Below are 26,855 nucleotides of genomic sequence, written 5' to 3' on the forward strand. Positions count from 1 at the left end.
TCGTTTCTCAGAATATGTGTCCCTGATGCTCCGCGTCCTTTCCTCCCCTTCAGCAGAGAGAGCCTTCCTCGAGGTTGAGGTCCTGCAGTGTCACCGACGCAGTCGCAGAGCAGGCTCATCTGCCTCCGGTAACCCATGCTCATTTCCAGCCGTGAATTGGCTCTTTGGGCTTTTATTTAAAATCATCTGGGCTACTGAGGAAGAGTTTTTCCTGTGCCAATCCATTTACCGTCTACGTAAGACATTAAAATGTCCTAGCAAATTGCCCAAGGAGAGTGAATTTCCAATACGAAGAGTTGTCCTTGTCACCAAAGTCTCTGAAACGCTAAAAACTCCATTGTTTTGCTTTTCCATTCCAAATTAATACCAATTCTGATGTGCTTACTTGACCTAAACATTAACAATTCCCTGTTTAAAAAACTTCATTTGGTCCCTGAAGCTGTGTTTGAGTGACCTATATCTCAAGAACATAGGAAGAACTCTTCTGGGTGGGCAGCAAGAAGTCCTTTCCATTACTAATGCTCTTAACCCACAAAGCCTCTGTCCCTTCTCTTTAAAGCCATCTCTGCTGACTCAAGAGTTGGCTATAATTTGTTCCCACTTTCCCACAGTTTTCATAACTAGCAGGAAATATAGAAGTGTAAAGGGTATTTAATAATATAGGACATAAATAAAAATGAATATTCTGATTGGAAAGCAGGCCAGAACTGCTTTGGGAGATGTTTAATAAACACGTTAAAAGTAAATTTTATGTAAATTTGTATTACGACAAATCCTTGATCATTGGTAGCGCTTGTTTATTGCATATGAAATTGTTTGCATTGAAATGATCACTGTTTATTGCATATAAAGTTGAAGAAGGGAAAGAAAGATTGCACTTAACAGTTTCTGCAATCATAGTGTCTTCCCTATTGTGTACATTTTTGCTCAACTTCAAAGGACCTTTTTTGCCTAGGCTTTAAGTCTTTTATGTTTACAGAATGAATAGGACATTAGTCAACTGAGTAATCAACCTAATAGATGCAGTTGTGACATTCATGGAAAGGGCTGGTAGGTCAGAAGCTTGACAAGAGCATCCTTTCTGGGATCCTTTCAGGCCTCCCCCAAAACAGAACAGTCAGCTGTGATGGACTAGTGGGATACTCTTCAGATGATGCTGTGATTTTCCTTGATGAATTAATGGTGCTTTCTCTCCTTTTCCAAAATCAGTGTCAGTTTTATTGGCCAAAAGAGCTCACTTCCCTGAAAACTGATGATTCTTCCCTCTTTCCTTGTGCTCCGTGAAGCTGTGAACTCACTGATCACCAGTGGCCTCTTACTTGAATCTCTGAGTTTGACAGATTTAATAATCTGCTAATTATTTAACAGTGGGGGCACGATAGTGGTGCTTTCCATTTTTTTTCCATGAGACATCTCACATTGTTGAAGTTGTCAATCCATCGCTTACCCAGGTCAGGGCTGCAACCTGAGCCTTCTCTGGCTGGGAGGGTCATCGTGTTCCTCTTTTCCTTCTGGTCATCAGTGGTTGCTCAACTTTATTTGGACCGGGTGGATTGCACAGATTTTGATTCATGTCACCTGCCTTACTGGCTGCACCAGCACTGATTCCTGATTCAATAAGCAATGGGTGGTCTCCCGAAATGCATTTCACTGATGTAAATTATCATTTAACAGCCCAGTGCCCCAGCTGGGAGAGCACGTTCATCAACTGTCACGGGTGGTGAGGCACCAACGGTAATGATACCCTCGTTCAGACATGAATGGCAAAACTGGGGGTTGGTTTTAATATTTTGGGTCATGGTGAATATACACTTTTTTCTTCTTTTTTTGATAAGAGCAGCTTCTTATGTGCCACAGAGCTGCATGCTTCTTATTTTAAACCTCTCACTTTCACATTGTTTGAAGGTACCGGGTAAAACGAATTGATTTTCAGTCCCGTATAGTTTTATGAGGAATACTGTCAAGCTTTGTTTAAAGTGCATTTTAATCTGATCATTTAGAGTCTGTTTCTGCCTTTTAGTGTTTGTACTCCTGATAAGCTTTTCCCGTGTGTTTAGAAGACTTGGGTAAAATATTTTGGTTGGAGGAGAATCAAGGAAGCCACAGGAATTGCATGCAATTATACATGTGAATTTTCAGTTATACATTTCCCGTACCACGTTTCAAAGGCTGGGTTGGATTTTTTGTATCACAAGCGTGAACCAGTGACCTTTCTCTGCTACCAGGGGCCCCTACTCACAGGTTCACAGGTATGAACAAGTGTTCATATAATTTAGGAGCAGAGAGGAAAGAGTATAATTAAGAAATTGAAAAGATCTAGAAAAATGGTGTTTTTAAGCCAAGTATCTGTTATTCTTATTACTCATTATTTTAAGTAATTTCTACTATTCATGTTTGTGGGTAACTTGGATGACTGTATACTAAGTTGCCTGTTTTCTCCTTGATCCCTAAAGACAGGCTAGTTGATAGTTTATGCTTGGAGCTGCTATAGCTATTTGAAGAATTTTCCTTACTGTTTTACCTTTGTATGTTTGTTGTAACTGCTTATTACTCGAGAACACCTTTAAATACATATACGATTGCTAATTCCTGTAGGATGTTGATTTAAAGGAACAATTTGGTTACATTGTTAGGATTTACTGCTCAGCATTGTACACTGGAAAATCGAAGTGGCAGTCCGCAAAAATCAACCCAGTTTAAAGTATTGAGCTGCAGTGAAGGGCATGTGTTGGGTGGGCCAGGCTCAGCCTCCAGTAGAATTCAAGAAAGTTCAGATAAGCTCGTATATTTCCTATTGTGCGCTAGTAATTTCCATGGGAGTAGAGCTGGGAGGCGGAAAGATCACTTCATGAAATGATTTTAATAGAGTGCAGGGCTGCTGAGCATCTACTATCATTTTTGCATTTTGTTGGCCTTGGAAGCTGACGTGAGTGTTGGAGTGAGAGCTGATGATATTAAATGACAGGGTAAACTGAATTATGATCGTCCTGGGATCCATGGTCAGAATCACCTGGCAGGACGAAGTGATCCATGTGAATGAGCTCCCCGTGGCCCTGCCACTGTGCTTTTCTTCTTGCCTGTGCTCTCTCCCTCCCCCAGCAATGAATTAAAAATAGGAATTTGGTTTTGTTTTCTATTTTCAATGCCTGGGTAGTAATATTTCCTAAATGTTTTATCTACTCTCATGCTTTCTACGTACCTGGTCATCTTTCGCCTGGAATAAGCAAACCTTATGGCTGCATTAGAAATTATCACGTCTATTTCTTTTGCACCCTCACCATCCCTCGTGACGAATAGCCTTTACTTTTGCTTTTCCAATTCCATCTCCTTCCCTGTCAGCCGCAACACTGAAGTGGGCTGTGTCATCCTGGAGCTACCCTGGGACTCCCCATCCCACTCCTTCCTCTGTGCTCTCGTAAACATACACGTGGATGCATGCGTGCGCACATGCGCGCGCGCGCGCACACACACACACACACACACACAAGTGGGATCTCATATACGTATTAGTTATCAACTTGATGTTATTCACTTGTGGTCATTTTTTCGGGACATACTAATTATTACATAGTAGTCAGTGATGCGAGTGCACCGCAGTTTATATAATTTTCCCACATGGATGAACATTCAGCCTCCACGCCCTGGGCACTGCTCGCCATGTGGCTTTATTAACCATCCTGGTGTTGCTCTCTTTCCATGGTAGTGCTTTTATTTCTACGGTATAATGAACAAGCCCTGATTCTTATCTGCGGAGGCGCAACCCTTTGACGTATGACAAATAAATACGCACTGGTGCCACTTTCCAGGTGGCTAAGCATGAGCCCTCTCTGTGAGAGAAAATGAGAGGCATAGCACAGTTTGGGGGTTTTGCTATATATACCCTAATAATACACTGAGGTAAGAGTGTGGCAGGGTTTGCGTGAATCTTGGAGAATCTCTGATAGCGCCAAACATTTATCATCTTTAAAGGCATTTTGAAACTGTTACAGCTCCAATGTAATTGAGTTCTTCATTCTAATGAAATAAATGGAGCTACCATGAAGCTGCAGTTAAATGGCTCCTTGGCTTTGTGAAACACGGCGGTAGAATTCAGATGAAAAGCTGTGAAGTGTTAAATTAAGCTGACTGGCCGTTTTCTAACTTGTCTCCTGATTAATTCACATGTTCTCGAGGTGGTAAGGAACGCACGTGTGCAGAAGCGCGCGCACTCCACGCACACCGCAGGAGAAGGCTGACGTTGGCTCCAGGGCTGCGCCCCTGCCATGGTCTGTGCCCCTGCCGTGGTCTGTTCGTAGAAGCTGAGCCCCACCCCCTCCCCAGCTGTGGGAGGTGGTGTTTTGAGTCACAGATGGAATCATCAGCACAGGCTGTTCTTCATGGACACTTGGAAAGAACCCTATAAAGAACCATTTTAATAACACCATCTTGCGTAAATGGAACTAGATCGTAGGTTGCCAATTCAATTCTCAATAGAAGGTAGAAGGAACATTTTAATCAAATTCAGTGTTCTCTACAACACTCCTAGTTTTCCATAAACTGATTAGCCCTATTAACTGTGGATCTATGAAAGTAACCTGGTTGCTGGAATACTCTGCTGGAACTCAGTCCTGAGATTATCCATGACACATCCCAGTTATTTTAGTTTATTAGCTTCCTTGTAAATATCCTTTCCAGGGATACTGTAGCTGTAAAACTATCCTTAAGGTTTCCAAAATGGAGTTTTCTAAGGGCACATCTAACTGCCTCTCTGCAGAAAATAATTCAACGGGGAGGCCGAGAAGCAGCATTTAGTATTTGGTATTCCATTCAGCCAAAACATTTTTGGTCCTCATATAAACAAACAGTATGTCAAGGCTTGATAGCATGTACTTGGCCCAAAATACTAATCAACCACTAACTTAGGTTACAGAGTCCACTGGGTCAGCAGAATCCATTGCTGCAGTGCCCAGATAAAAAGTAGCCTGGAAATAGCTCCTTTGTGTTGGTGTCACAGCGAGAGGAGGAGGGTGGAAACAGCTTTCAGCTGTAGACAGATTCATCTGTCTTTAATACTCATGGAAGGATCAGGTCTGCATGTTGATGTTTCTTCCACTCTTGTTGTATCCCCACAGCTAGATCCAGGACTCTACGTACTCAGAGTCTTGGAATTGCCATTCTGGGGCCTTGGGGACTTTATCTGGAATAATGCCAAGGAAATAGTTGCTGCAGTTTTAGCAGAAAGTTGTCTTTCAGATAAGTACACTTGCCCTGCTGGGTAAATGTGTTTTAGAAATAACCATTAAGGCAGCTGCTTCCTGGTCTGTTTTTCTCTGGAATGTGCTATTTGAGCTCATGAAGTAAGATATTAAGCCTCGTTGCCTGCAGTCCCCAAATGACATGGCTGCGTCCCTGATCTTGCTTTTCAGTTCAAGGTCTTGCAGTGGACTGGGGGGCCCTCTTTGCCAAGGTACCTTGTTGGCAGAGAACACGAAAGATGGGATGAGTACAAGGAGAGATTGGGCTAAGAGATTGACATCTTCAGCCTAACAAGAAAACTGCATCTGGTAAAATGTCTGGACTTTCAGAAGATCCTAATTAGGGAAGACGGTGCCCTAAAAGAAGTGGTTTCCTTTTGTAACCTCACGTAAGAGATTATTCCTGATGCTTGGCCTCTTGTTTCTTTTACGCTCTCCCAAGAGCCTTGGTAGTCATGGTTGGCTTCTTGTTCCTACCCCCTTCCTTAGAGTAGCAGCCCTTTCCCAGCTACAGAGCTCATGCGCAGCACCCCCTTGAGGCACCCCTTGAGGCACTGGCCTCAAGCAAACATCCCCTTGCCTCCGTGAGTCTTTGAGACACCCTGCTTTCCAGCAGCTCTCCACCCCGCCTGCATTTCTCAAACTGCTTCTTACAAGCAAAAGTGTCTCAGGAAGCCTTTTGCAATCTACTTTGAACTATCCAACCATAGTCACTCTGTACTGCACATGTCTCTAAGCCCAGAAGCTACGTGTGCTCCATTCACCCTTTAAGGAGACAAACTCCATACGGGAGAACGGGGGGCGGGGAGGGGGGGGGGATACAGCCTCAGTTATCACGCTTCTTTGGAATTCTGGCCTCAGATCGCCAGGTGGCGTCCCGGGCTGGAATAGTTGAGATACTCTGGTCAGTCACTAGCGTGAAAGCAGGCCTCGTAGAGAGCAGACTCTGTGTGTGTGTGTGTGTGTGTGTGTGTGTCCCCCGCCCCGTGCCGAAAGCTACGTAGTGTAAGGGCCCTAAGCTGGTGAAGAATTTAGGAATAGACTAGGAGAGCATCCCTGTGACAGCTAGATTGAGGAAACAATATTCAGGGCATCCCTCTCAGAGTCGGTAACGTTTAATAATTTGAAATACCTTTTAGGCTCTACGTGGTTTGACAGTAAAATGCAGCAACTAAAACGAATTGTCATATTATTCTCTTTCCTTATGATCACGTTGGCAGCAACCCTTTATGTTGAAGGCTGCATGGCCTGGAACTGAGTTTTGTAAGATTTTTGACCCTGTGGCTTGTGTGGGAGTTCATTTCACAGTAGGTTTAACGCTATTGGAAACCTATTGCTGTTTTCCAGGCACTCATGTTTTCGGTACCATTAGAATTAACTCACTTTGTCTAGCACAAATAATTCTGGGTACGTATTACTTTATTAAGTTGATCGGAAAACAAATGCAAGATATTAAATAATAACAATTTCTTACACAAACAGCCATCAGTGGCCTATGTACATACCACGCCGGGCCTACCTTCAGGCTGGGAAGAGAGAAAAGATGCTAAGGGACGCACATACTATGTCAATCATAACAATCGAACCACAACTTGGACTCGACCTATCATGCAGGTATGCAGATCGCCACACAGCTTATAGTCACAGGCAGTAGAAGCCAAAACGGACGCGAATCCCATGTTCCCGATGTTTATGTGTTGTTCTGAAGAACCCATGTTTAAGAAAATTTTTCTCGCAAATGCATTCCTTTTAAACATAGTATTTGCCCTAACGAAGAATTTGGTCCCTGACTCAGTCTCTCCCTAGATGGTCCATTTTAAAAATGTGACGTGAAAGTTATTTTCACAGTAAGAGCCTGCTTATTACAATGGCTAGCATGCCTCCGAACCCCCTTTTTTTCTGAGGCTGGATTTTATGCCGGCCGGTGATTCATTTTTTTATTTCCTTGGAGTGTTTCCCCATCCTTCCCCCCATTATTATGCGTAGTCATTTCCTCCGTGCTTTAAACAGGCCAGACCTCTCCTAATCGCTGGCTGTGTTGTTGGGTCCGCCCTCCAGTCACGCGTGCAGGGAGATCCTCACACGAAGCTAACTTGTGTTTGCCTCCAACGTAGCTTGCAGAAGACGGTGCATCCGGATCCGCCGCAAACAGTAACAACCATCTAGTCGAGCCTCAGATCCGCCGGCCTCGTAGCCTCAGTTCGCCAACAGTAACTTTATCTGCCCCACTGGAGGTGAGAAGGCTGCGTCATCTAACTGGGGTCACGTCTATCCTGTGACTTCTCCTCATTCTCTCTTCTCTCTGAACTGGGACTTGGGTTTTGCAGCCACCTTCCGCTCTGATAATCAGTCTCTGTGTCCGTGGTGAGGGGTGTCCCTGTGCAGCCTCACTCCGTGCTTCCCATCCCTGGACTCACCTGATTCTCATTCTCATTGGGCTGAGGCCACGGTGGCTTGTACTGGACATGGGCTCCTCTCTTCAGAACTTTCTCCATTCGTGTTTTGTTTCACTCCTTACTGCCTGTTACCTCATGAGACTCGCATAATAACTCGTATTGGTTCAAATACCAATGCTTACGTTGAGTTTTTAAACATAGCTGTTGCTTTGATCTGTTTTTCCTTTCGACCGTGAGGTCTTCCGTTGTATCAGCCTCCGTGTTTCCGATGCCTGTTTGCGTCTCTGAGTCACTGCCGGGCACCTGCTTTGCGCCCTCCTGTTTGTGTGGTTTTAGGGACATCCCTTAACATCACAAATACCAGAGACGAAACCTTTGAAGTTCTAAACGTGACTGCATCTTAGAGATGGCTGCGGGCTTCTCCATGCCCGGGTTGAAGATGTTGATAAGTGGGAATGGGCGATATCTCCTCCAAACTGTGATGTAAATGTCCTGGGTAACAACTATGCAATTCCAGGTGGCTGTCCCGGTTGATAGAGGTTTTTCTTTTCTGCTCTAAAAATTGCCAGTCCATCTTCGTTAGACTGTGAGCTCCTTGAGAGCAGGGGCATGTTCTTCTCCACCTTCTGTAAAATCCCCATCCGTAATGCTCACTACAGAACAGTATTTGGGGTACATACCAAGTAGCTGTCAAAGGATGGTGGCTATACGTACTTCATATTGTTGTGTGTTTAACCAGTAGAAAAACCTTACAGTTAGATTAATTTTAAAAGTAAACCAAGCAGGTTTTTTAGGAGCTTCCCCGTTGTCCCTCTTCAAAGAGGAGTGTTCCGTGACCCCCAGGTACATGTTGACCCCTCTGGACTAGCACCTGGTAAGACTTCTAATGCTCATTATTATTCCTTAGGGTGCCAAGGATTCACCCATACGTCGGGCTGTGAAAGATACCCTTTCCAATCCACAGTCCCCACAGCCATCACCTTACAACTCCCCCAAACCACAACACAAAGTCACACAGAGCTTCCTGCCGCCCGGCTGGGAAATGAGGATAGCGCCCAACGGCCGGCCCTTCTTCATTGACCATAACACAAAGACTACAACATGGGTAAGGTCGCTACTTTTATTTGGCTCCATTTTCATCCTGAGGTCTGGCATTCATTCCTTTATTTCCTTACCCAGTATCCATGGTTCTTGCAGAGAAATTTCCTGGCAGTGAAGCATGTCCCCAGAGGGTCTTCTCAGCTTGGTCTAGACTCCGCACATGGGGGCTGGCGGGGAGCAGGTGACTTACGGGCACAGGCTAATGGCCACCTTTGGTACTGGTGCCTTTTCTTCAGAGCACTCCAGGAAAGCTCCAGTTGTGACAATTTACCACATATGGAATAAAAAAGGTAGTGCTACATATAGCTAGGATTCTGATGTTACTGCTTCCCATCTCAGGATGCTGTAACCTTATTAGGAATTCTAATCTTTTTAGAAATGATGTTTCTTTGTCACTTTCTTTTTGCATCTGTGTTGACATTACCCATCTTTATTTTTATTTGATGTGTCATTTTAGTTTTTACTGTTCACATCAGATACGTATTTTATACTCTGTGCTACATTACTTTCTTTTAATTGTGGATCAGGAGGTATACTAAAGACTTGGTAGATTTGATAGCTCTTTTTTGTGAACATCTTATCACAGTTGGTTATTTCTTATCACAGGGCTCTTCCATGTGCCCCTGAATCATGCATGAGAGAGAATCCGTGCATTGTGTTAACCTGAGAAAAATGAGATTAACGAAAAGCACATATGTGTATCTTTATGTTCCTCTGTTCACTCTTCATTTCTTCAGGGGAGTCAGTGGTGGCTCATTTAATGTAGCATAGAGTTCTTTTAAAAGTCATGGTATCTTTCTACTGAGTGGTCTCTAGACCAATGATTAGCCTGAAATGCGTCCTCATGTTTCTATTTCTGATGCTACCGAAGGTTTGTTTTCCTTCCTCTCCCTTATATCCCCATCTGATTGTCTGGGTACCGAGCGTAACTCAAGTCTTTCTGTCCTCTGGGCTGCTTGCTCAGAACTGATGGTATGTGAAAGCTGGTTGAGTTTCGGTGATTGTCACTGGCCCTAGCTCTGTGGTCTTGGACCAAGAGTAAACACATGCTTTAAATTCCCATTTCTAGTGTAGACACCAAGTCTACCCAGTTGAAAGAATAGCAGTAGCGTGTTAAGGAAGAGACCTGGACCCAAACGGTCTGGACTGTCACTTACACTTTGCCCGTGGTGTGATGGTAATTCAGTCCCTTGAGAATTGGATTCGATGGCCCAGCAGACCCTCTCAGACCTCATGGATCGTGGTACAGTGTGTCTTCACGAGGACAATCTTAGCATTTGGGGCAGGACTGTGCCTGTTATTTGCAAGACGTTTAACATCCTTGGCTTCTGCCACTGCATCCTAATAGCCACTGTCGCCGCCCCCCCAACCCCTATCCTAGTGGCAACCCAAAAGCTCCCACGCATTTCCCAGCACCCCGTAGTGAGAGCCGCTCCAATTTTGAAGTAAAGGAATAACCTGCCGAGAGAATTTATCATCCAGATCTGGTAACATTCTGCTAAGGCCTATATGATAACATGTAGCTTTGAAGATAAGATTACAGGTCTCTGGCAAGATGAGAGTAAAAGATAGGTCGCTCCTTGGGAAATAGAGTGAGAGAGATTGGTGTGAAAACCTTTTCTCCCTCGTGGACATAGAACCTGTAGCAGTCCTGCTGGTGTACCCATTTCTACTTACTACAGCACTGCTGGGATCTCTGTTCCTCAGCCAGGAATGGGAGCTCCAGAAATAGGGGGTAAATATTGTAAAAGGAGCTGGATTCGTGTGTGCGGCCCCTGTGGCTTGCCAACATAAGCTATGATTTTAGTCATTTGAACTAGCTTAGTAATCAAATCCCCTAACCTTTTCACAGCCTTTCACACCACAACTGCAGTGTAATTGCAGCTGGGCAGATTTTATTGAAGATAGCACCAGCTTTATTTATTGCCTGCATTGGTGCTGAGTGAAACCCAGTTTCAATTTTTAATTGCCCCTTTCCACCAGATACTTGTGATTCACTGATTTAAATTTTTAATTGGTTAAAACAACATTTTGTTGCTGCCGCTGTCGTTGAAAATCCTTAAGGTAACAACTGGGAATTCCACAAACCGCCACGCTTCTCCTCTAAACTCGGATGTGCTGACACAGCCGCGTTATCCCTGCTAAACAAAGGCCCATACAAAATTCTCGCTGTGGAACGCAGGCTCTAAATTGCTTGTTTATTTTGACAAAAGGTGGAAGGATGGAGAGAACTGTAAAGATAATGTTCGGCTTAAAACCTGTGTTGACTTCGTTTGGGGTTTGCTTTGTTTTTTAAAGAGAGAACAAATAAGAGAGAACAGCTGTTCTTCGATTTGAGCATTATCATAGGAAAAGGAAAAAAAAACAAATTGGTCAGACAGGTTGAGAATAATGAAAATTGTACTTCTTCCCCCAGCACCCTGTGTCCTCTTGATTCCTGCACTAACCAGAAGCAGGAAAATGTTCAGGCCAGCATTTCCCTCGTATACATTGATAGAGGAAAATTCCCTTTGAAGTCTATTTATAAAACACGGCCTCTCGCACACACAAATAATGGAGGCCGCGTGCCAGTCGTCTATCAGGAATAAAGTCTGACACAGCAGATGAGCATCACTTTGTCCCCACCTGGATCAGGCGGGCTGTGGATGCACGGCAGAGACCGGGGAGCTGGGGAGAGATTACAGGAGGGCTTCAACTCATGCATTCATTCCTTCTGCTGAGGAAGCAGCTCAAAGCATGTGTGTAAGAGTATATTTATGTCTTTTATAGGACAAAGCCTTGGCTTATTTTTGTAGCAACAAAGATTATACCTCAATTAAGTTTCAGGTTTGTTTTCTACCCAGGTCCAAACTAATAAAACTCACTGTAGTCTAGCCCTGGTGGTTGTTCCCTTCCAGGATCGAAAAAGCACAGTTGTCTTTTCAGCTAGCTAGCATGCCCATATTTTATATATTTTTAAATGATTCCACGAAGAAACTTTTTTTGGGGGGGGTGGGGGCTGAGCGGCATGTGGTATCTTAGTTCCCCTACCAGGGATCGAACCCGCGCCCCCGGCACTAGAAGCACAAAGTCTTAACCACAGGACCATCAGGGAAGTCCCCAAAGCCTTTTTTTTCTTTTTTTTTTTTTTTTTTTGCGGTTCGCAGGCCTTTCACTGTTGTGGCCTCTCCCGTTGCGGAGCACAGGCTCCGGACACGCAGGCTCAGCGGCCATGGCTCACAGGCCCAGCCGCTCCGCAGCATGTGGGATCTTCCCAGACCGGGGCACAAACCCACGTCCCCTGCATCGGCAGGCGGACCCTCAACCACTGCGCCACCAGGGAAGCCCCAAAGCCTCTTTTTTTTTTTTTTTTTTTAATTAAATAAGATGTTGATCTTTGCCTTCTGTTTAAAAACGCTTTCAGCTGTAACTGTGGGAAGCAGCTGTGAAATACTGGTATAATTGCGAAGAAGTGCTCCTACTATGCTGAGGAAAGGGAGGAACAGCCAAGTGTGTTGTGTATTTCACTCATTCACATGTGTATTGTTTGAGACCTCATTAGGATTCCAGCTGACTGTCATTCCTAAAGCTGTCCCAAGTCCTGTGGGGCCTTGGCTGCCCTTCTCCGCTCGTCTAGCTGCCCCTCTGTCACTCAGGGGATTCCGGGGGAGGCTGGGTTCCGTGCTGCCCCCCAGCTCAGCCCACAGAGCCTGATGGATGGCAGCTGCTGCCATTATTGTGATTTTTGTTGGTATAATAAAATCACGTGACCCCCAGGGGCCTCCAGCCCTCACATTCTGTGAATTCCGGGTTTCCGTGCAAGGCCACGTTAGCAGGCCTGTGAAACTGAATTTACTTTATGCCTCATGCTCCTTCTCCTACGCCCCTGTCACTTTTCTTTAATTTCAGCTTTTTTTTTTTTTCTTTCAATCACCAGCTCTTTACCAAAAGGGCCGATTGTCTTTCACAGTAGCCTGTGTGTGTGATTCCAAGGCATGGCCGGCCTCGCACGCAGCATGCAGAAGCCCCTGTCCTCACCCGTGGAATAGCAGCCTCAGCCTTTCTCTAATCCCAGCGTGAGCAGTGGCTGTGGTCTGCCCAAGCTTCCCCTGCAGTGGCGGCATTACCTGGGCCAGCCCAGAGATGGCCTTAGGTAGCTTTAGTGGGGTTCGGGGCTCTAAGGTTTTCCTTGGTCCATGGCCAAGCGGTCACAGACGTTTACCAGGTTATCAGCTTTTTAGACCTTCTAAATCCTAAATCTACCTAGCATATCTGTTTACACTGTAGGTGTTCCAGTATACTACAGAATACTGGACTATTTTATGCCTCTAATGAGCAAAGGTTGATCTGTATGCGTATGATTCTTGTCGTTCTTGCCAGCTCCAGAAATCTGTCACTTTGTTACTACCCCTTGATACTAATGGTTTAGACTGTAAACTTGGGGAAAATAATTTTAAAGCTTTATCGAGGTATAATGCACATACCATACAGTTCGCCCATTTCAAATAATACAACTGAATGATTTTTAGACCATCACACATGTGTGCGACCATCACCATAATCCGTTCCAGGCCGTTTGCATCACCCCCAAAGGAAACCCCATAGCCGTTAGCTGTCACTCTCTGTAATCTAGGAGATGTTTAATACAGTCTTGGTATATAATCATATGTAATTTCATATCCAAACAAAAGTGAGTTTTTTTTATTTTCCCAGTTTTATACCAACTATTTCATTTTCTTGCTGACTTGGGAAAATGCTGAGGCAGAAAACCTTTTAGTAGTTTGACAGCAACAAAGGCTTTAACATTAATGAAATAAAGGGGGTTTTTTTTAAGGTTTTTGGGAGTTTTTTGTTTTGTTTTTTATTATCTTAGGCTTCTTTGGTTAATAATGTGTTATTCTGAGTTTTATCATTTTGTTTTCTAATCTTTTGAGTTTCAAATAGGGATTCTCTGAGTTACACTGCATTTTAATTGGGTCTGTGTAAGTGAAAGACAGCTGCCAGGCTCTAAACCAGAACCTCTGGGCAAGTTCTCGTTCTCTGTGAGACTCCGTTTCCTCATCTAAAGGAGCAGAGATTACGTATCCAACCCCCATAACAGGGTGGTTGCAAGATCACACACCTGACTGTTCTTTGTAAGTTATAAAGCAGGACCCAAGATGTCAGAGTGTGTACTTTTCTGTCATTGGTTCTGTGTGGTATCTTATGAAGCATATCCCTTAAGAAAAAGATTTTGTAAACTTTGTTTTGTTTTGTTTTGTTTGCGGTACGCAGGCCTCTCCCTGTTGTGGCCTCTCCCGCTGCGGAGCACAGGCTCCGGACGCGCAGGCTCAGCGGCCATGGCTCACGGGCCCAGCCGCTCCACGGCATGTGGGATCTTCCCGGACCGGGGCACGAACCCGCGTCCCCTGCATCGGCAGGCGGACTCTCAACCACTGTGCCACCAGGGAAGCCCTAAACTTTTAAGATCTAATTTGTGGAACTTGATCAAGAATCCCAGTAAAGTTCTCTCATCGGGATGCCACTCTGTGATGTTGCCGACTAACTCTGGGGCAGGACGTGCCTGGACAGTCAAACCAGATTCAGATTTTCGGCTTTGGCTCAAGAGAGGGTGGAAGGGAGCAATAGCAGATGCAAGTGCTGATGGAATGGGTGTTTCTAACAGGCTAGCTGCCCTCAGCCCGAGCTCAGGGTCCACAGGGAGCTGTCCGACCGTGTCCTCACTCCCTCTCTGTGGAGTACATCCTCCTTATCTTCACTGGCATCCTCTACTCTGGTCTCCATGATAACGTCACTGCTGGAACCCTCTTCCTCTTCACCTGCTCAGGGTCTTGGGGAAATGGTTAACCTTTTACTTAAACATTCTTACTCTCCTCCTTTCATCAAGTTCAAGGAGGAAGAGTAGAATCTTTTTGGAGAGATGGTCAGCCAGGCCTCCTCTATGGAGGTGGGGTCCTCCACACCCCACTGCAGCAGCCCCCCTCGCCCAACACACAGGCAACCTGCTTGCTGTGGAACACACACCTCCAGAAGGGGAGGACCAGTACCGCTCACAGAGATCACTCCTAACATCTGCCTCTTACATTTTTTTTGCAGGAAGACCCACGCCTGAAATTTCCAGTGCATATGCGGTCAAAGGCATCTTTAAACCCCAATGACCTTGGCCCTCTTCCTGTGAGTACACTGGAGACACACGGACCAGTCTGAAAAGGTTTACTCATTCATGGGCCCAGTGTTGATAGGGAAGCCCGGTGACCTTTTCCTTCTCCAGGCGTTTTGAGTCCCCTTGGTCTGTCATTTCTTAATAGAATCGGGTGTATGACTGAACTGATAGCTACAGTTCACACCACACCTAGCTCTTCTGAAAGAGGTTTCTGAATGGCTGACTGCTAGTGAAAGGTAGACCTTGCAACTAGGATGATGGGCGAGGCATTCTCTACAGGTGACAGTTTAAGCAGCACACACTTATTTTGTAACTTAGCAACCAGCTAATTTCCATCCATATTGCTTGCTGATTTAGTCATAGGAACAAAAAATTCTTTAAAAAGTGGAAGAAAAGGGCGTACGTAATCACAGAAGGTTTCTATAAGTCAGTTATCCAGCAGATGTTTTAAATTTTTCTCCCTTGTCAGTGACTGTTTATAAATCTAATTTTTTATTAGTTTGTTCTCTTTTGGGGCCTGAGTGAGAGTCAAGCTATTTACTCCAAGTTAGATTTTGAATGGAACCTTCACACATGCTTTCGTATTGACCCACCCCCAGTTTTTTAAAAACCCTTACAGGCTAGAAAGGTGGGATGGAAATGGAAGGGTGCTGGGAAGTTTTGGGGTGTTTGTTTTCCAAGAACCTTTCTGTTGCCTGGTGTATGGTATATTACAGCAAAATTTGAAGCTAGAAAGATTAGGGTGCGGTCTTTATTCATCAGGTTATACAAATACCCCACACCCTCCAAATATTTGGTTCTGGGGTTTAGATGGAAGGAGACTGGGGAGAGACCGGAGAGAGAGTTTAGTAAGTGAAAGACTGCAGGTTGTCTAGATCTGTTGGATTCTTGACTTTCAGGTAACAAGTAGGCACAGTTCAGATCATGAAAGCATACCAGCCTGATCTTGGAAAAAGTATCCAGGTCCGGTTCCTGAGTAGTGAGAGTTCACAGCAGAGCATTTCCGTATTCGATTGTTCAACCACCTGATGACATGAGTAAAGCGTCAGTCTCTCACATTTTATATCACCCTCCATCCTCCCTTTAGTACTCAATAAAGACTCATTTAATTAAATGAGCTATTCAGCCCCAGGCTCAACTGTTTCACAGTGTGCTGGGGTTTCCCTTTGAAGCTTTTGAAATAATAACCCCTGTTTTTCTTGTTCATCATACAGTGAGTGCATCTGAGACTGTAGAACATGTGCTAAAGTGTGTTGCTGGGTGTTGTCATTTGAGTGAGTTCATTTGAAATGTTTCTATTTAGTTTATTCTTTACGTAAAAATGTACCCCAGGGGAGAAGAGTAAGGAGGTGTCCTAGAGTCTTTACCTTTTGCCTTTGATTTTGGAACTGCTGGCTAATGTTTGTCTTCTCTTCCTCTCTTCCCCTGAAACCAGCCTGGTTGGGAAGAAAGAATTCACTTGGATGGCCGAACGTTTTACATTGATCATAGTAAGTAGGTGCTGTTATGGACGCATAGGTGTTGCAGGTGAAGGGAGGATGAGGGTAATTCAGATATGACAGTGAAAGCTGTGTCATTTTACTGTTTGTCTAGGCAGCCAGGTGTTATGTGGCGAGGATGATACCAGAGACTCAGTGCCCTCGTACGGTACTGTGCATTCACCCCAGTTTGCTTTAAAGTAGCCCATTCCAGTTTGACCTTGTGACCTATTAACTGTTTTTTTAATTAAAAAAATTTTTTTTGATTGATGACCCCTTGACTTTTGCGCTTTTAATAAATACACTCTGGTAATAGAAAATAAGATTAGAAGTGATGATTATGTCAGAAACCTGTGTCTGAGCAGTGCTTGAAGCAGCCGCTACGTTTTTTAAAAGCTGCCTCCAGAGGTCTCAGGGCAAGATGCCCATTCTGACTTATTTTCTATTCACAGCATGTTTCCCTGCACCCAACACACTAATACATGTGCAGTTCTTTTCTTGAAATTACATTTGCTGCAGACATTTGCTCCAGCTCCTATGAATAAATGTGTGGTTTCTCATGCCAACTAAAAGTTAAACTAATAAAGGTTTGCTTTTAGCCAGTGTTGTTGTTTTTTTTTTCCCCCTTGTTGAAGTGACATTTTCTCCATGGGATCGTATTAGTATATCCCTTAAAACTTCTGAAAATGTATATTGAAAAGAAGTCTTCAAGTAGATTTGAAGTTCACATACGCGTGTGATCTGGTGGAATATATTTATCTTTGTTTTCATTTGGTTCATAAACATGAGCATTAAGTCTACACCGGCTTTCCCAGCCTCACGTTTTCTTAACTGATTGCATTGGTTAGTTAAGCATGTTGCTGAGCTGACCGGGAAGCGTGGCCTCGAGGGGTCCTCATGTGGGTGGGGCCTGTCACTGTCTCTCATTTCAGGGCCTCTTCCTGGGTTCCTAAGCGACCAGTGCATGGTAGAGACACCTTCGCTTTCAGGCACGGGAGATTGAGGGGTTTTTAGAAATCGAAGTAAGCAAGAAGCCCAACAATTCAGAATTAAACCAAAAGTAGAAGTCCTGGGTGTATTTAGGGGTGTGGGTTACCCTTGCTTAAAATTAGATAGTTCAAAGTACATAGGCCTAGTTTTTGTCTTCGACCAGTGAAAATGCTGATTCTTGCCTACGTTCCAGAATTTTACAGTGAGCATAGAACTGCTGCCATAGATGCTTTACCATATGCGGGTACCCCCACTTCCTTCCTTCCTGTGCTAGTTATAATTCTCTTTCTCAGCAGAATTTGCCGAAATAGAAGAGGAGTCACACTGCCTTTTTCCCACTAAAAACAAAAGTTTCCTTTTCAGTTTTTTCATGCATTACAATTTCAGTTTTCAAGGAGAGGTACGAGTAATAATGAGCATTTTATTAAAGGAAGGTCTTAACCGGTAACACAGCCTTGGTCCGCCACACGGAGAGTACTTCACACAACATTGTGGCCATGTTCCGGCTAGTGGTCTGATGTCAGGTCAACCTGAAAAAGAACTTTATGAAATGTTCTTGATGTACTGTAAGGACCCAGAAACAAGAAAAACACGATTGCAAAGGGCCATCCTAGTATACATTAGAAATTAGAAAAATCATGGACTGTTCTTCTGTAGGCGTGCATAGACCTAGTGTAATATGCGGTAAACGCTTGTTAAATGGTGACTCGGAGTCCATTCACGGAGGGCCAGTGGTGCCGGTGTTGTGTTAGGAAGTTGATGCCCTTGGTTGGAAAGTGGAGAGAACCTGCCTTGAGAGGCAACAGCAGCCGTGCCTCCAGCCTCAGGCCTGCCCAGCTCCTGTTTTCCAGGCGATGGGAAAGGGTGGTTCCTTGCTAAATGCCTGGGTGTTTCCCTTATTCCTAATCAGTCCCTCCAAGCTCCTCTCAGACATCCCCCATTCCTCTTTTCCAGACCACACAGCACTTGGGAGGCTCCCCCTCTTCACTCCTGGGAATCAAACGATAGGATATAGACCACGTACAGAGCCTTGTTGATCTGAGCTATGCCAGTGTGAGATCTGTGATCCTTCACGTGGAGATTAAAATCTGCCTTTGCTCAGCTCTACTGAAAAGTTCTCTTAACCAAATACAGTGTAAATTAAATGACCAAAGGCTGTGTAAGAAAAAGGTCTGTTTAGGAGAGCCTCATTAGCTGACAATGTAACATTTCTGCCAGGTCTCCCCAATTCATCAAGGTTTATTCAGTGGAAAGCAATAGAGCAGTGTACATATCAATGAAACAGAGTTCAATTCATATGCCTTTTTTAAAAAACCAAATTCCAGTCTGTGAAAAATGAAGCATATCTGTCTTTTTTAAGACGCTGTATCAGGTACTCAAACCCACTCCAAAATGGGTTTCATTACCTGGAATTTCCTTACCTTCCGAACGAGTCTCTGCTTCTAAACATTTTTCCCAAATCTTATTTCTAGCAAAATTCAGCATCTCATTTTGCTCTCCTGCTGCCTGCAGGACAGAAGCCAGGCCATCCCTACTACACCATTTGACCGTGAAAGCAGCCATCTTGTAAGGTGCTCAGTCATCCGTCTTCCACTTCGCTGGGGCATGTGACTGCACACTGAATATAAAAGGCAGCAGTGCGCTTGTCTCCTAATTCGTTAGGTTTTTTAAATTTTCTGCTTCATAAATTCTTGAGAAGTAAGACATTTTCAAGGTTAAAAATGTTAAAGATTTAATTTCAGAAGAGCATGAATGCTCAATACTAATCTGCCCTTTAGACTTCTAGATTCATTTGATTGACATTTATCAAAAAGCTCCTGTGTCTCAAGCCTGGTGTCAAAGGCTATGGGAAGGTCTTGAACTGAATCCCTACCTCCCTTAGGAATAGCGTAGTTCTTCTTAAAGACCCGATATGCCCAGCCACTGAGTACTTGGCCACAGGCAGTTTATATACAAAGCTAGAAAATAAAATTCCAGGGATGCTGTAAGATCCTGTTTTAATCTTTCCTGCCAGCAGTTTTACCAAACCTGTTAATAGTAGCTAAATGGACTGAGTTTTTTATTCTTCTACTTCATTCTCGCCCCTTTATTTCAAATATTATGTCTCAAAGACAAAAAGCAAGTTTAGATTCAAAAGTTTTAGGACAAAATGGGTAACTGGCCACCAACAGTCATATGTCGATAATTCTTAAGTGCAAAATTGATCATTATTGTAATCATGTGCTTCTGAAAGCCTAGACTGTTTTAAAAAGAATCTGTTTTCGCCATCAGCTTCATTTGGTCATTTAAAAAGTCAGGCTCCTGCTACATGCTGGGAAATGTGTTAAGTGGTGGAGAGGGGGCTGTGGAGATGAACAGCACACAGTTCTGGTCCTCAAGGGGCTTAGGTTCTAGTAGGGAGTGCCAGGAGGTATTTAAGTGTTGTCTTAGGGGAGTGAACCAATTGTTACGTAGAAATACTTGCTGAGTGTCTGGGCTCCAGCAGTGGAAGAAGACTGCAAAAGAGCCTTGTAGAACTTTTCAGGTGGATCCCAAATAATGAGTGAGGTTTAGCCAGGCACGCCCAGCAAAGAGCAATTCTAGGAGGGAGAGAGCGTGCGCAGGTGTGTGAAGCCGTGCAGGTGACACCGTGTTCAGAGGAGCACAGTGGGATTGCAGACGGCCGGTGTGCAGATGAGGCTGGCGTGGCACCGCGTTAAGTCAAAGGGAGTCTGCTGGTACGGCGACTCGGGTCCCTTCCGCAGCCAGGCGGGAGCGCCTAAGGGATGGTGCAGAAGGGAGTCTGACGCGGTCAGGTTTGTGCTCTAGAGCAGCCGTCCCCAGCCTTTTTGGCACCAGGGTCCTGCCTTGTGGAAGACAGTTTTCCCGCGGATGGGGGTGGGGGAGGAGGCGGGGTTCGGGGGTGCTGCGAGCGCTGGGGAGCCGCAGGTGAGGCTTCGCTCGTGGGCCCTCGGCCCGGGGGTGAGATCCCCTGGGCAGAGCTTCAAAGGAAGTTTTGAAGGGGGGTGAGTGAGACGAGGCCAGGGAGACCTAGAGAGTAGTCGGGGGAGAAGATGAGCGCTCGGGAAAGAAGCCTTTTCAGAGAGGTGGGGACAGGTGGTGACCACCGGAGTGAAAGGTAAGCGAGGATGGAGGGTATGGCAGGTGCTGGACTTGAACAGTGGACGAACGGACTGTGGTGTTGTTAATAAGGAATCCAGGGCTGTATGAGCCATTCTGGTAGTGGAAGATTATGGGTCAACTTCTGGCAGAGGAGGGTTTGAGGTGTTTCCCAGGGGAAATCCAGGTGCAGGTGTCAAGGATGGAGCTTGAGGTTCTGGTTTGGACAGATGTGGGGGTCATCATATGGAGCTAGCAGGTAATTTATTTTCTGGTTTGATGATGGTACCCAGTCTATATATAGTCTAAGGCAGTTTTTACTCAGCTATATTCTTTTTCTTTTATTTCCTTTTCTCCTGTTTTGCATCACAGGAACAGCTCTTAATTTCCAAAAACTTCTGTCTTCAAAGTAAGGGACCCAAAAATACCTTTTGCTTCGTCCTTCAGCGTTCTCTGAAACAGTCGAAACAGTTCTTGTAACTTTTCTACCAGCGTGAATCTAGAATCGTCATGTGCTTTGGTAGCTTAATTTTAAAACTTTACCACTGCTTTTGTTAAAATAATTATCATACCAGACTTCGAAAAATTCCTGGGATAGTCATTAAAACCAAATTTATTAGTTATTCTTATCAGTCCACTTACGAAGTATACCAGAAAAAAACAGACTGTTCTTCTCAAACAGATCATTTCCTTTTTTACAAACCAACTTAGATTTCCTAACACTCCAGAGAGAAACCTATTCTTCCCTGTCTACCCTCCCCATATCTTTCGTGTGAGTTCATTCCTGCGCCCCCCCCCATATATACACACAGTAGCATAAAGTCTTTTTAAGTAAGGCACAGTCACAAATCCCAAGTGATCCAGGTAGCTAATGTGTGTTTCCACCTACACCATTGAAGCAGTGGTATAGGTGACCTTTACTAATCTTATTGACGTTGACTCATTTGGAAGAAAGAACCACTTTTCACCAGCTTGACCAAAAGGGAACCTTTTCTCTGGAATCCTCCTCTGCTGTATCTAATTCTCATTTTTTGGACTGCCTTAGCTGTTTTGATTTTTGTGTGCCTATGAGTGACACATGTCATGGATTATTCATTTGTTCAACTTAAGCTTTTTAATTGAAAGCCATTTGCAACACCATAAGCAAAGGAAAGAGTATGTGAAATGAGAAAAAAAATCGTGTGTGTGTTAACTTTTGGGGAACTAAAATCTTTTATGCTTTTCTTTAATTAAATGAAAATCAACCTCAAGTTATAAATCCTTGAAGGTACAGGGGTTTATAATTGAAATTTCAGCAGATTGCTTGCCCAAAACAGTGTGAATAGATGGTTTTACTTTAGTTGTGCATTTTTGATTGTTTTTAACTAAACAGTATGGGGGGCTGCGGTGCAGATTGCCTTACAGAGTATAGTTCTCTTCTAACCCTGAAATACTAAGTTATTTATCCTTGGGAGTCAGGATGGGGAACTGGGGGAACTTTTGGAAAATCCAGAAATAATTCTTTCTAAAACATTTTGGACATGAAATAGATTGAACTAATAAGCCGGCTTTTGTGTTTGTTTTTAAATATTTCCAGATAGCAAAATTACTCAGTGGGAAGACCCAAGACTGCAGAATCCAGCTATTACTGGTCCGGTTAGTATGCTCAAGTTCTGACTCTTCAGTATAATATTTTGGTTTCATCTAAACACACATTTCTTGTATATTCCTGCTTACCTTGATGCCAAGGGCCTGACTGGTGTCCTTGAGAAATTTAGCATCACTCCCGTCTCCTCCTTCCCGGAATTTCTGGGTAAGGTACAGCTACATTTGCCTTTTCACAGGGCTTTCAATATAAAGGAAAAGAAAATGGTTTGCTAGTGGTAACAAAACTAAACATTCTCTTTTGTCTTTTATAAAAGGGTAGATTAAAAGTATAACAAACAAAATGTCCTCTCTTCCTTTTTTTTTTTTTTTTTTTGCGGTACGCGGGCCTCTCACTGTTGTGTCCTCTCCCGCTGTGGAGCACAGGCTCCGGACACGCAGGCTCAGCGGCCATGGCTCACGGGCCCAGCCGCTCTGCGGCATGTGGGATCCTCCCGGACTGGGACACGAACCCGCGTCCCCTGCATCGGCAGGCGGACTCCCAACCACTGCGCCAGCAGGGAAGCCCCCCTCTCTTCCTTTTTATATGAAGCAAAACTTTGTCCTGTATTTGTAGAGTTTTAACGTCTCTTGAGGCCAAGGGTAGTATATGTATGCTAACAAATTTAAATTGGATCCGGAATCTCTTCCGGCTCTAAAACTCTGCAAAGGTTTGGGTGAGGGGGTAGCTGCACTCCAGAACTGGCAGTTAAGAATCTTATCTCTGCTGACGCACTAACTTTCTCATAGTCCTCTTATGTGTGTTCATAAGGAAGAGTGACACCCTGGCACTGGTCAGCAGGCACCTGGTATCAAACACCTGAAAGGAGTCTGTGGAATACTCCAGGGTCTTTTGTCAGTGGTTACATGAGTTCAAGGAGAGACTCTGGAATTGCAGGAACTGTACTGGGATGAGCAGAAGATTGCAAATTGGGGAATCTTTTAATAACTGGAGGAGCTAAAGGAAGGGAAGTTTGTTATATCAAGTGCTGAGCTAAGACAGCAATAGGTATATTTAAAATACTAATTTTGTGGCTTTAATCTGATTTGGTTCAAATTACATTTTGAATTATAGGTCCATTTGAAAACTTGAAAGATAACACAGTGCAAACGCACCTTGATACCTGACATCCCTTTAGTTACTTGTTGGATTTGGATTTGTCCAGCTGCTTTGCTTAGCGGTTGATGCAAAGTGCCCAATGCCACGTGGGTCAGAACAGGCGTCAGCTCCTCTGCATGTAGCTTAACAAACACCTGCTTCACTACCACAGCTCCTTTTGTTACATTCACAGTCACAATAAGTTAAGAGTAGTATTTTCTCTTCTCCATCATGAGAAACAAGGTAAATTAAAGAAACGATGCTGTTTTCAAGCAACAGAAGACTTTTGACAATGATGAAGCCTTTTCAAATATTTCTGTTGCTTATTGATCATGTCTTCATGCAACACTGTTAGTTTTTATAATTACTGTTGAAAATTATTTAGCATCATAAATCCAGGTAGATTTGCCCTGAAGAAAGCTCTTTCTTTGTTTTCTACTAACAAAAGAGCCTTGTTTACTCTTTTTTTTTTATTATTGGTAGTATTTCTTTCAATAAGAGCATGTGTATTTAGGTAATTATTACCTTACTGTAGATACTTGGTCTTCGTTTTAATTCAGTTCTAAATTTTTGGTAATTTCCGTAATGATTTCTTTCTGTCCTTAACTTACAAATTATTTAGAATATGCTTTTTAGTTTCTGAGAGTATGAGAGGGTTTTTACCTGTTTCTTACTGATTTCTGATTTTATTGCATTGTGGCCATATAACATTGTCTATGGAATATTATCAGACATTTGAAACGTCTTTGGAGGCTTGGCCATTTTTTGTTAATGTTCTTTTTGTGTTTGAAAAGAATGTGTATTCTGTCTTTGCTGGGTGCAGAGTTCTTTATATATGTCTGTACATCAGGCCTATGGTGTTCAAATTTTCCATTTCCATGACAACATTTTTCCTGGCTTTTCTTTATCTAACCAAGTCAGCTGGGTCAGCATCTCACGTGGTGACTGTGGCTTTGTCAGTCATTATGTTCACTTTCTCTTCACTAGTACTTGCCTAGTATATCTTTTCTGTCCTTTAACTATCTCTGTTTTATCTTTTTTCTTGCTTTCTGTTGGACTGATAGAGTACTCTTTATTTTCTTTCATTTGCTATACTTGCTTGGACGTTGTATTTTCTATTTCTGTTCTTTTGGTGCTCACATTAAAATTTTTAACCAATATACTTGACCTGTGTCAAAATTAATCACTCTCTTTTCCTGGATAATATACGACTTTGGGGAACTTCAGTGCTGTTCTTCCCACTCCTACTTTCCATTGTTCAGTGGAATTTTAAAACTACCTTGTCTTTAAACTTGCCAAATAATCATTAACATTTTCTCTTTTTTTCAACAGTCAACACTTGTTTAATTTACTTACATGTAAACGAATTCCTTTGCCCACCATTGTTCTTTTTTTTCTAACATCTTTATTGGAGTATAATTGCTTTGCAATGGTGTGTTAGTTTCTGCTGTATAACAGAGTGAATCAGCTGTACATATACATATATCCCCATATCTCCTCCCTCTTCTGTCTCCCTCCCACCCTCCCTATCCCACCCCTCTAGGTGGTCACAAAGCACTGAGCTGATCTCCCTGTGCTATGTGGCTGCTTCCCACTAGCTATCTGTTTTACATTTCGTAGTGTATATATGTCCATGCCACTCTCTCACTTCATCCCAGCTTACCCTTCTCCCTCCCTGTGTCCTCAAGTGCATTCTCTACGTCTGCGTCTTTATTCCTGTCCTGCCCCTAGGTTCTTCAGAACCAATTTTTTTCTTAGATTCCATATATATGTGTTAGCATATGGTATTTGTTTTTCTCTTTCTGACTTACTTCACTCCATATGACAGTCTCTAGGTCCATCACCTCACTACAAATAACGCAATTTTGTTTCTTTTCATGGCTGAGTAATATTCCATTATATGTGCCACATCTTCTTTATCCATTCATCTGTCGATGGACGCTTCGGTTGCTTCCACGTCCCCACCATTGGTTCTTGCATCTACTTTTCTCCAGGTTAAGTTTTCTTCTTAATAAAGTTTAATCTCTAGTTCATGGTTCTCAAAGTGTGGCCTATAGATCAACAGCATCATTCAGAAAATTACTAGAAATGTAAATTTGGGGCTCCCAACCCAGACCTACTGAAAATCAGCAACTTTGATTGTGGGCCCTGCAGTCTGTGTTTTAACATATGCTCCCAGGGATTCTGACGCTGACTCAAGTTTGAGAACCTCTTCTCTGGCGGCAGTTTCAGTGAGGGTCTGAGAGAGGGGGGGCTTACCTACCTCTCTGTTAAATGATGGTTTAGCTGATTATAGAATCCTTAGTCAACAATTTCTTTCCTTCAGTACTTTGGAGACTTTTTTTTTGGTCTCTTCCGGCCTCCATAACTGATGATGAGAAGTTCGTTGTCACTCTAATTGTCATTTTTTTTGGTGAGTAAATCTCTCTTCTCTGGTGATTTTGAATTTTTCTCCGTGTCTTTGATTTTCTACAGTTTTACTCTCATGAATCTAAGTGTGGATTTCTTTTTATTTATTCCGCTCTGGATTCATTGTGACTCTTCCATATGGGGATGGTGTCTCTCCTTTATTCAGGAAAATTCCCTGCAGTTATTTCTTCACATACTGTACCTTTCCCATTTTTATTATCTGCATCAGTAATTCCTGTTGGGTATTTGACTCAATTTTACATTCTGTCTCCCTTATCTTTTAGCTTTCCCATCTTCTTTCTCATTGCTGTATTGTGGGCTCAGCTCTTCCAGTTAATTATCTTTTAAGCTTTTTATAATCTACTCTATCAGTTCATTGTGTCTATTATTTCAGTGACTGGATTTAATTGCTCAAAGTTCTCTTTGGTCTTTTTCAATTTGCTTGGTCTTTTTAGTTATTGTTATTTGGTCCTGTTCTTCTCTTTTATTTATTTTTCTATTCGTACTTACAGCTTTTTAATCATTCTTAAAATATTTGTTCCAGCGCCTCTTCTAGATTATTTTATTATCTCTGCTTCTAGCGGCATTAAATCTCCCACTTGTTATGTCTGTAGACTCTCCTCAGTGGTAGTTGATTGCCTAGTTCAGTTTATAATTTTGTGTTTTTAAGTGTGTGTGTGCTCATCTTCATTTTTTTTCTTTATGGAGCTTTTATACATCCTGACTTGTATTTACCGTTAACTTCTTAGCTTGGGTTTATGCCCCCTTCGTTACTATAACTATGGACCTCCTACCTACGTTGGTGTAGGCTTGGGAGTCTGAATTTATTAGAGGTCTGGTTTTTTTGTTTATTTTTCTTCCGGTTACCATCCTGGATAGAAGGGAAGCTTCCTTGCCACTCTCCCAGGCCTGTGGGTAGAATTTTCTTGAACCCTGTTCAGATGTAGGTCTTAAGCAGGGAACTCTGTCTGACTCCCCTGGTCATACAGACTGTAGGCCGTGCTCTGTGTCCCCATGTGAGGATTAAAAACCCAAGCCCAAGCCCCAAGTCTGGGTCCAAAGCCCACTTCTTTAATTTTGTCTTTCTGCATATCTGGTACCTAGAGTTTTTTCCCCAAGTTTTAAAAGTACCTACATATTAGGGGCGAGGGGACCCTTCTGTGGCATTACTGTGAGTCAGTATGCTCTCTGTATGATGAGCATCACCATTAAAAGCATCAGAAACATGAAGTGCTATTTGTAGTTGCTACTCAAGAACACTATCTCATGCTTGTGTAACACTTC

At 43.3% G+C, this 26,855-nt stretch overlaps 1 protein-coding gene across 8 annotated transcripts in view; it reads left to right on the plus strand.

Annotated features, from left to right (window-relative positions):
* NEDD4L (NEDD4 like E3 ubiquitin protein ligase) overlaps positions 1 to 26,855 on the plus strand; it is a 384,213-nt gene that overhangs the window by 319,798 nt on the left and 37,560 nt on the right. For 4 of the 8 annotated variants that reach the window (XM_060029135.1, XM_060029129.1, XM_060029136.1 and 1 more), the window contains 8 exons: positions 54 to 128; positions 1,675 to 1,734; positions 6,717 to 6,848; positions 7,349 to 7,468; positions 8,538 to 8,735; positions 14,807 to 14,884; positions 16,309 to 16,363; positions 22,017 to 22,075. In XM_060029135.1, the coding sequence (XP_059885118.1) occupies positions 54 to 128; positions 1,675 to 1,734; positions 6,717 to 6,848; positions 7,349 to 7,468; positions 8,538 to 8,735; positions 14,807 to 14,884; positions 16,309 to 16,363; positions 22,017 to 22,075 (777 nt within the window). The remainder of the gene's footprint in view (positions 1 to 53; positions 129 to 1,674; positions 1,735 to 6,716; positions 6,849 to 7,348; positions 7,469 to 8,537; positions 8,736 to 14,806; positions 14,885 to 16,308; positions 16,364 to 22,016; positions 22,076 to 26,855) is intronic. The other 4 variants (XM_060029130.1, XM_060029131.1, XM_060029132.1 and 1 more) reach the window with 4 other exon arrangements.

This window comes from Delphinus delphis, chromosome 13 (assembly GCF_949987515.2).
Source record: "Delphinus delphis chromosome 13, mDelDel1.2, whole genome shotgun sequence".
Classification (NCBI taxonomy): domain Eukaryota; kingdom Metazoa; phylum Chordata; class Mammalia; order Artiodactyla; family Delphinidae; genus Delphinus; species Delphinus delphis.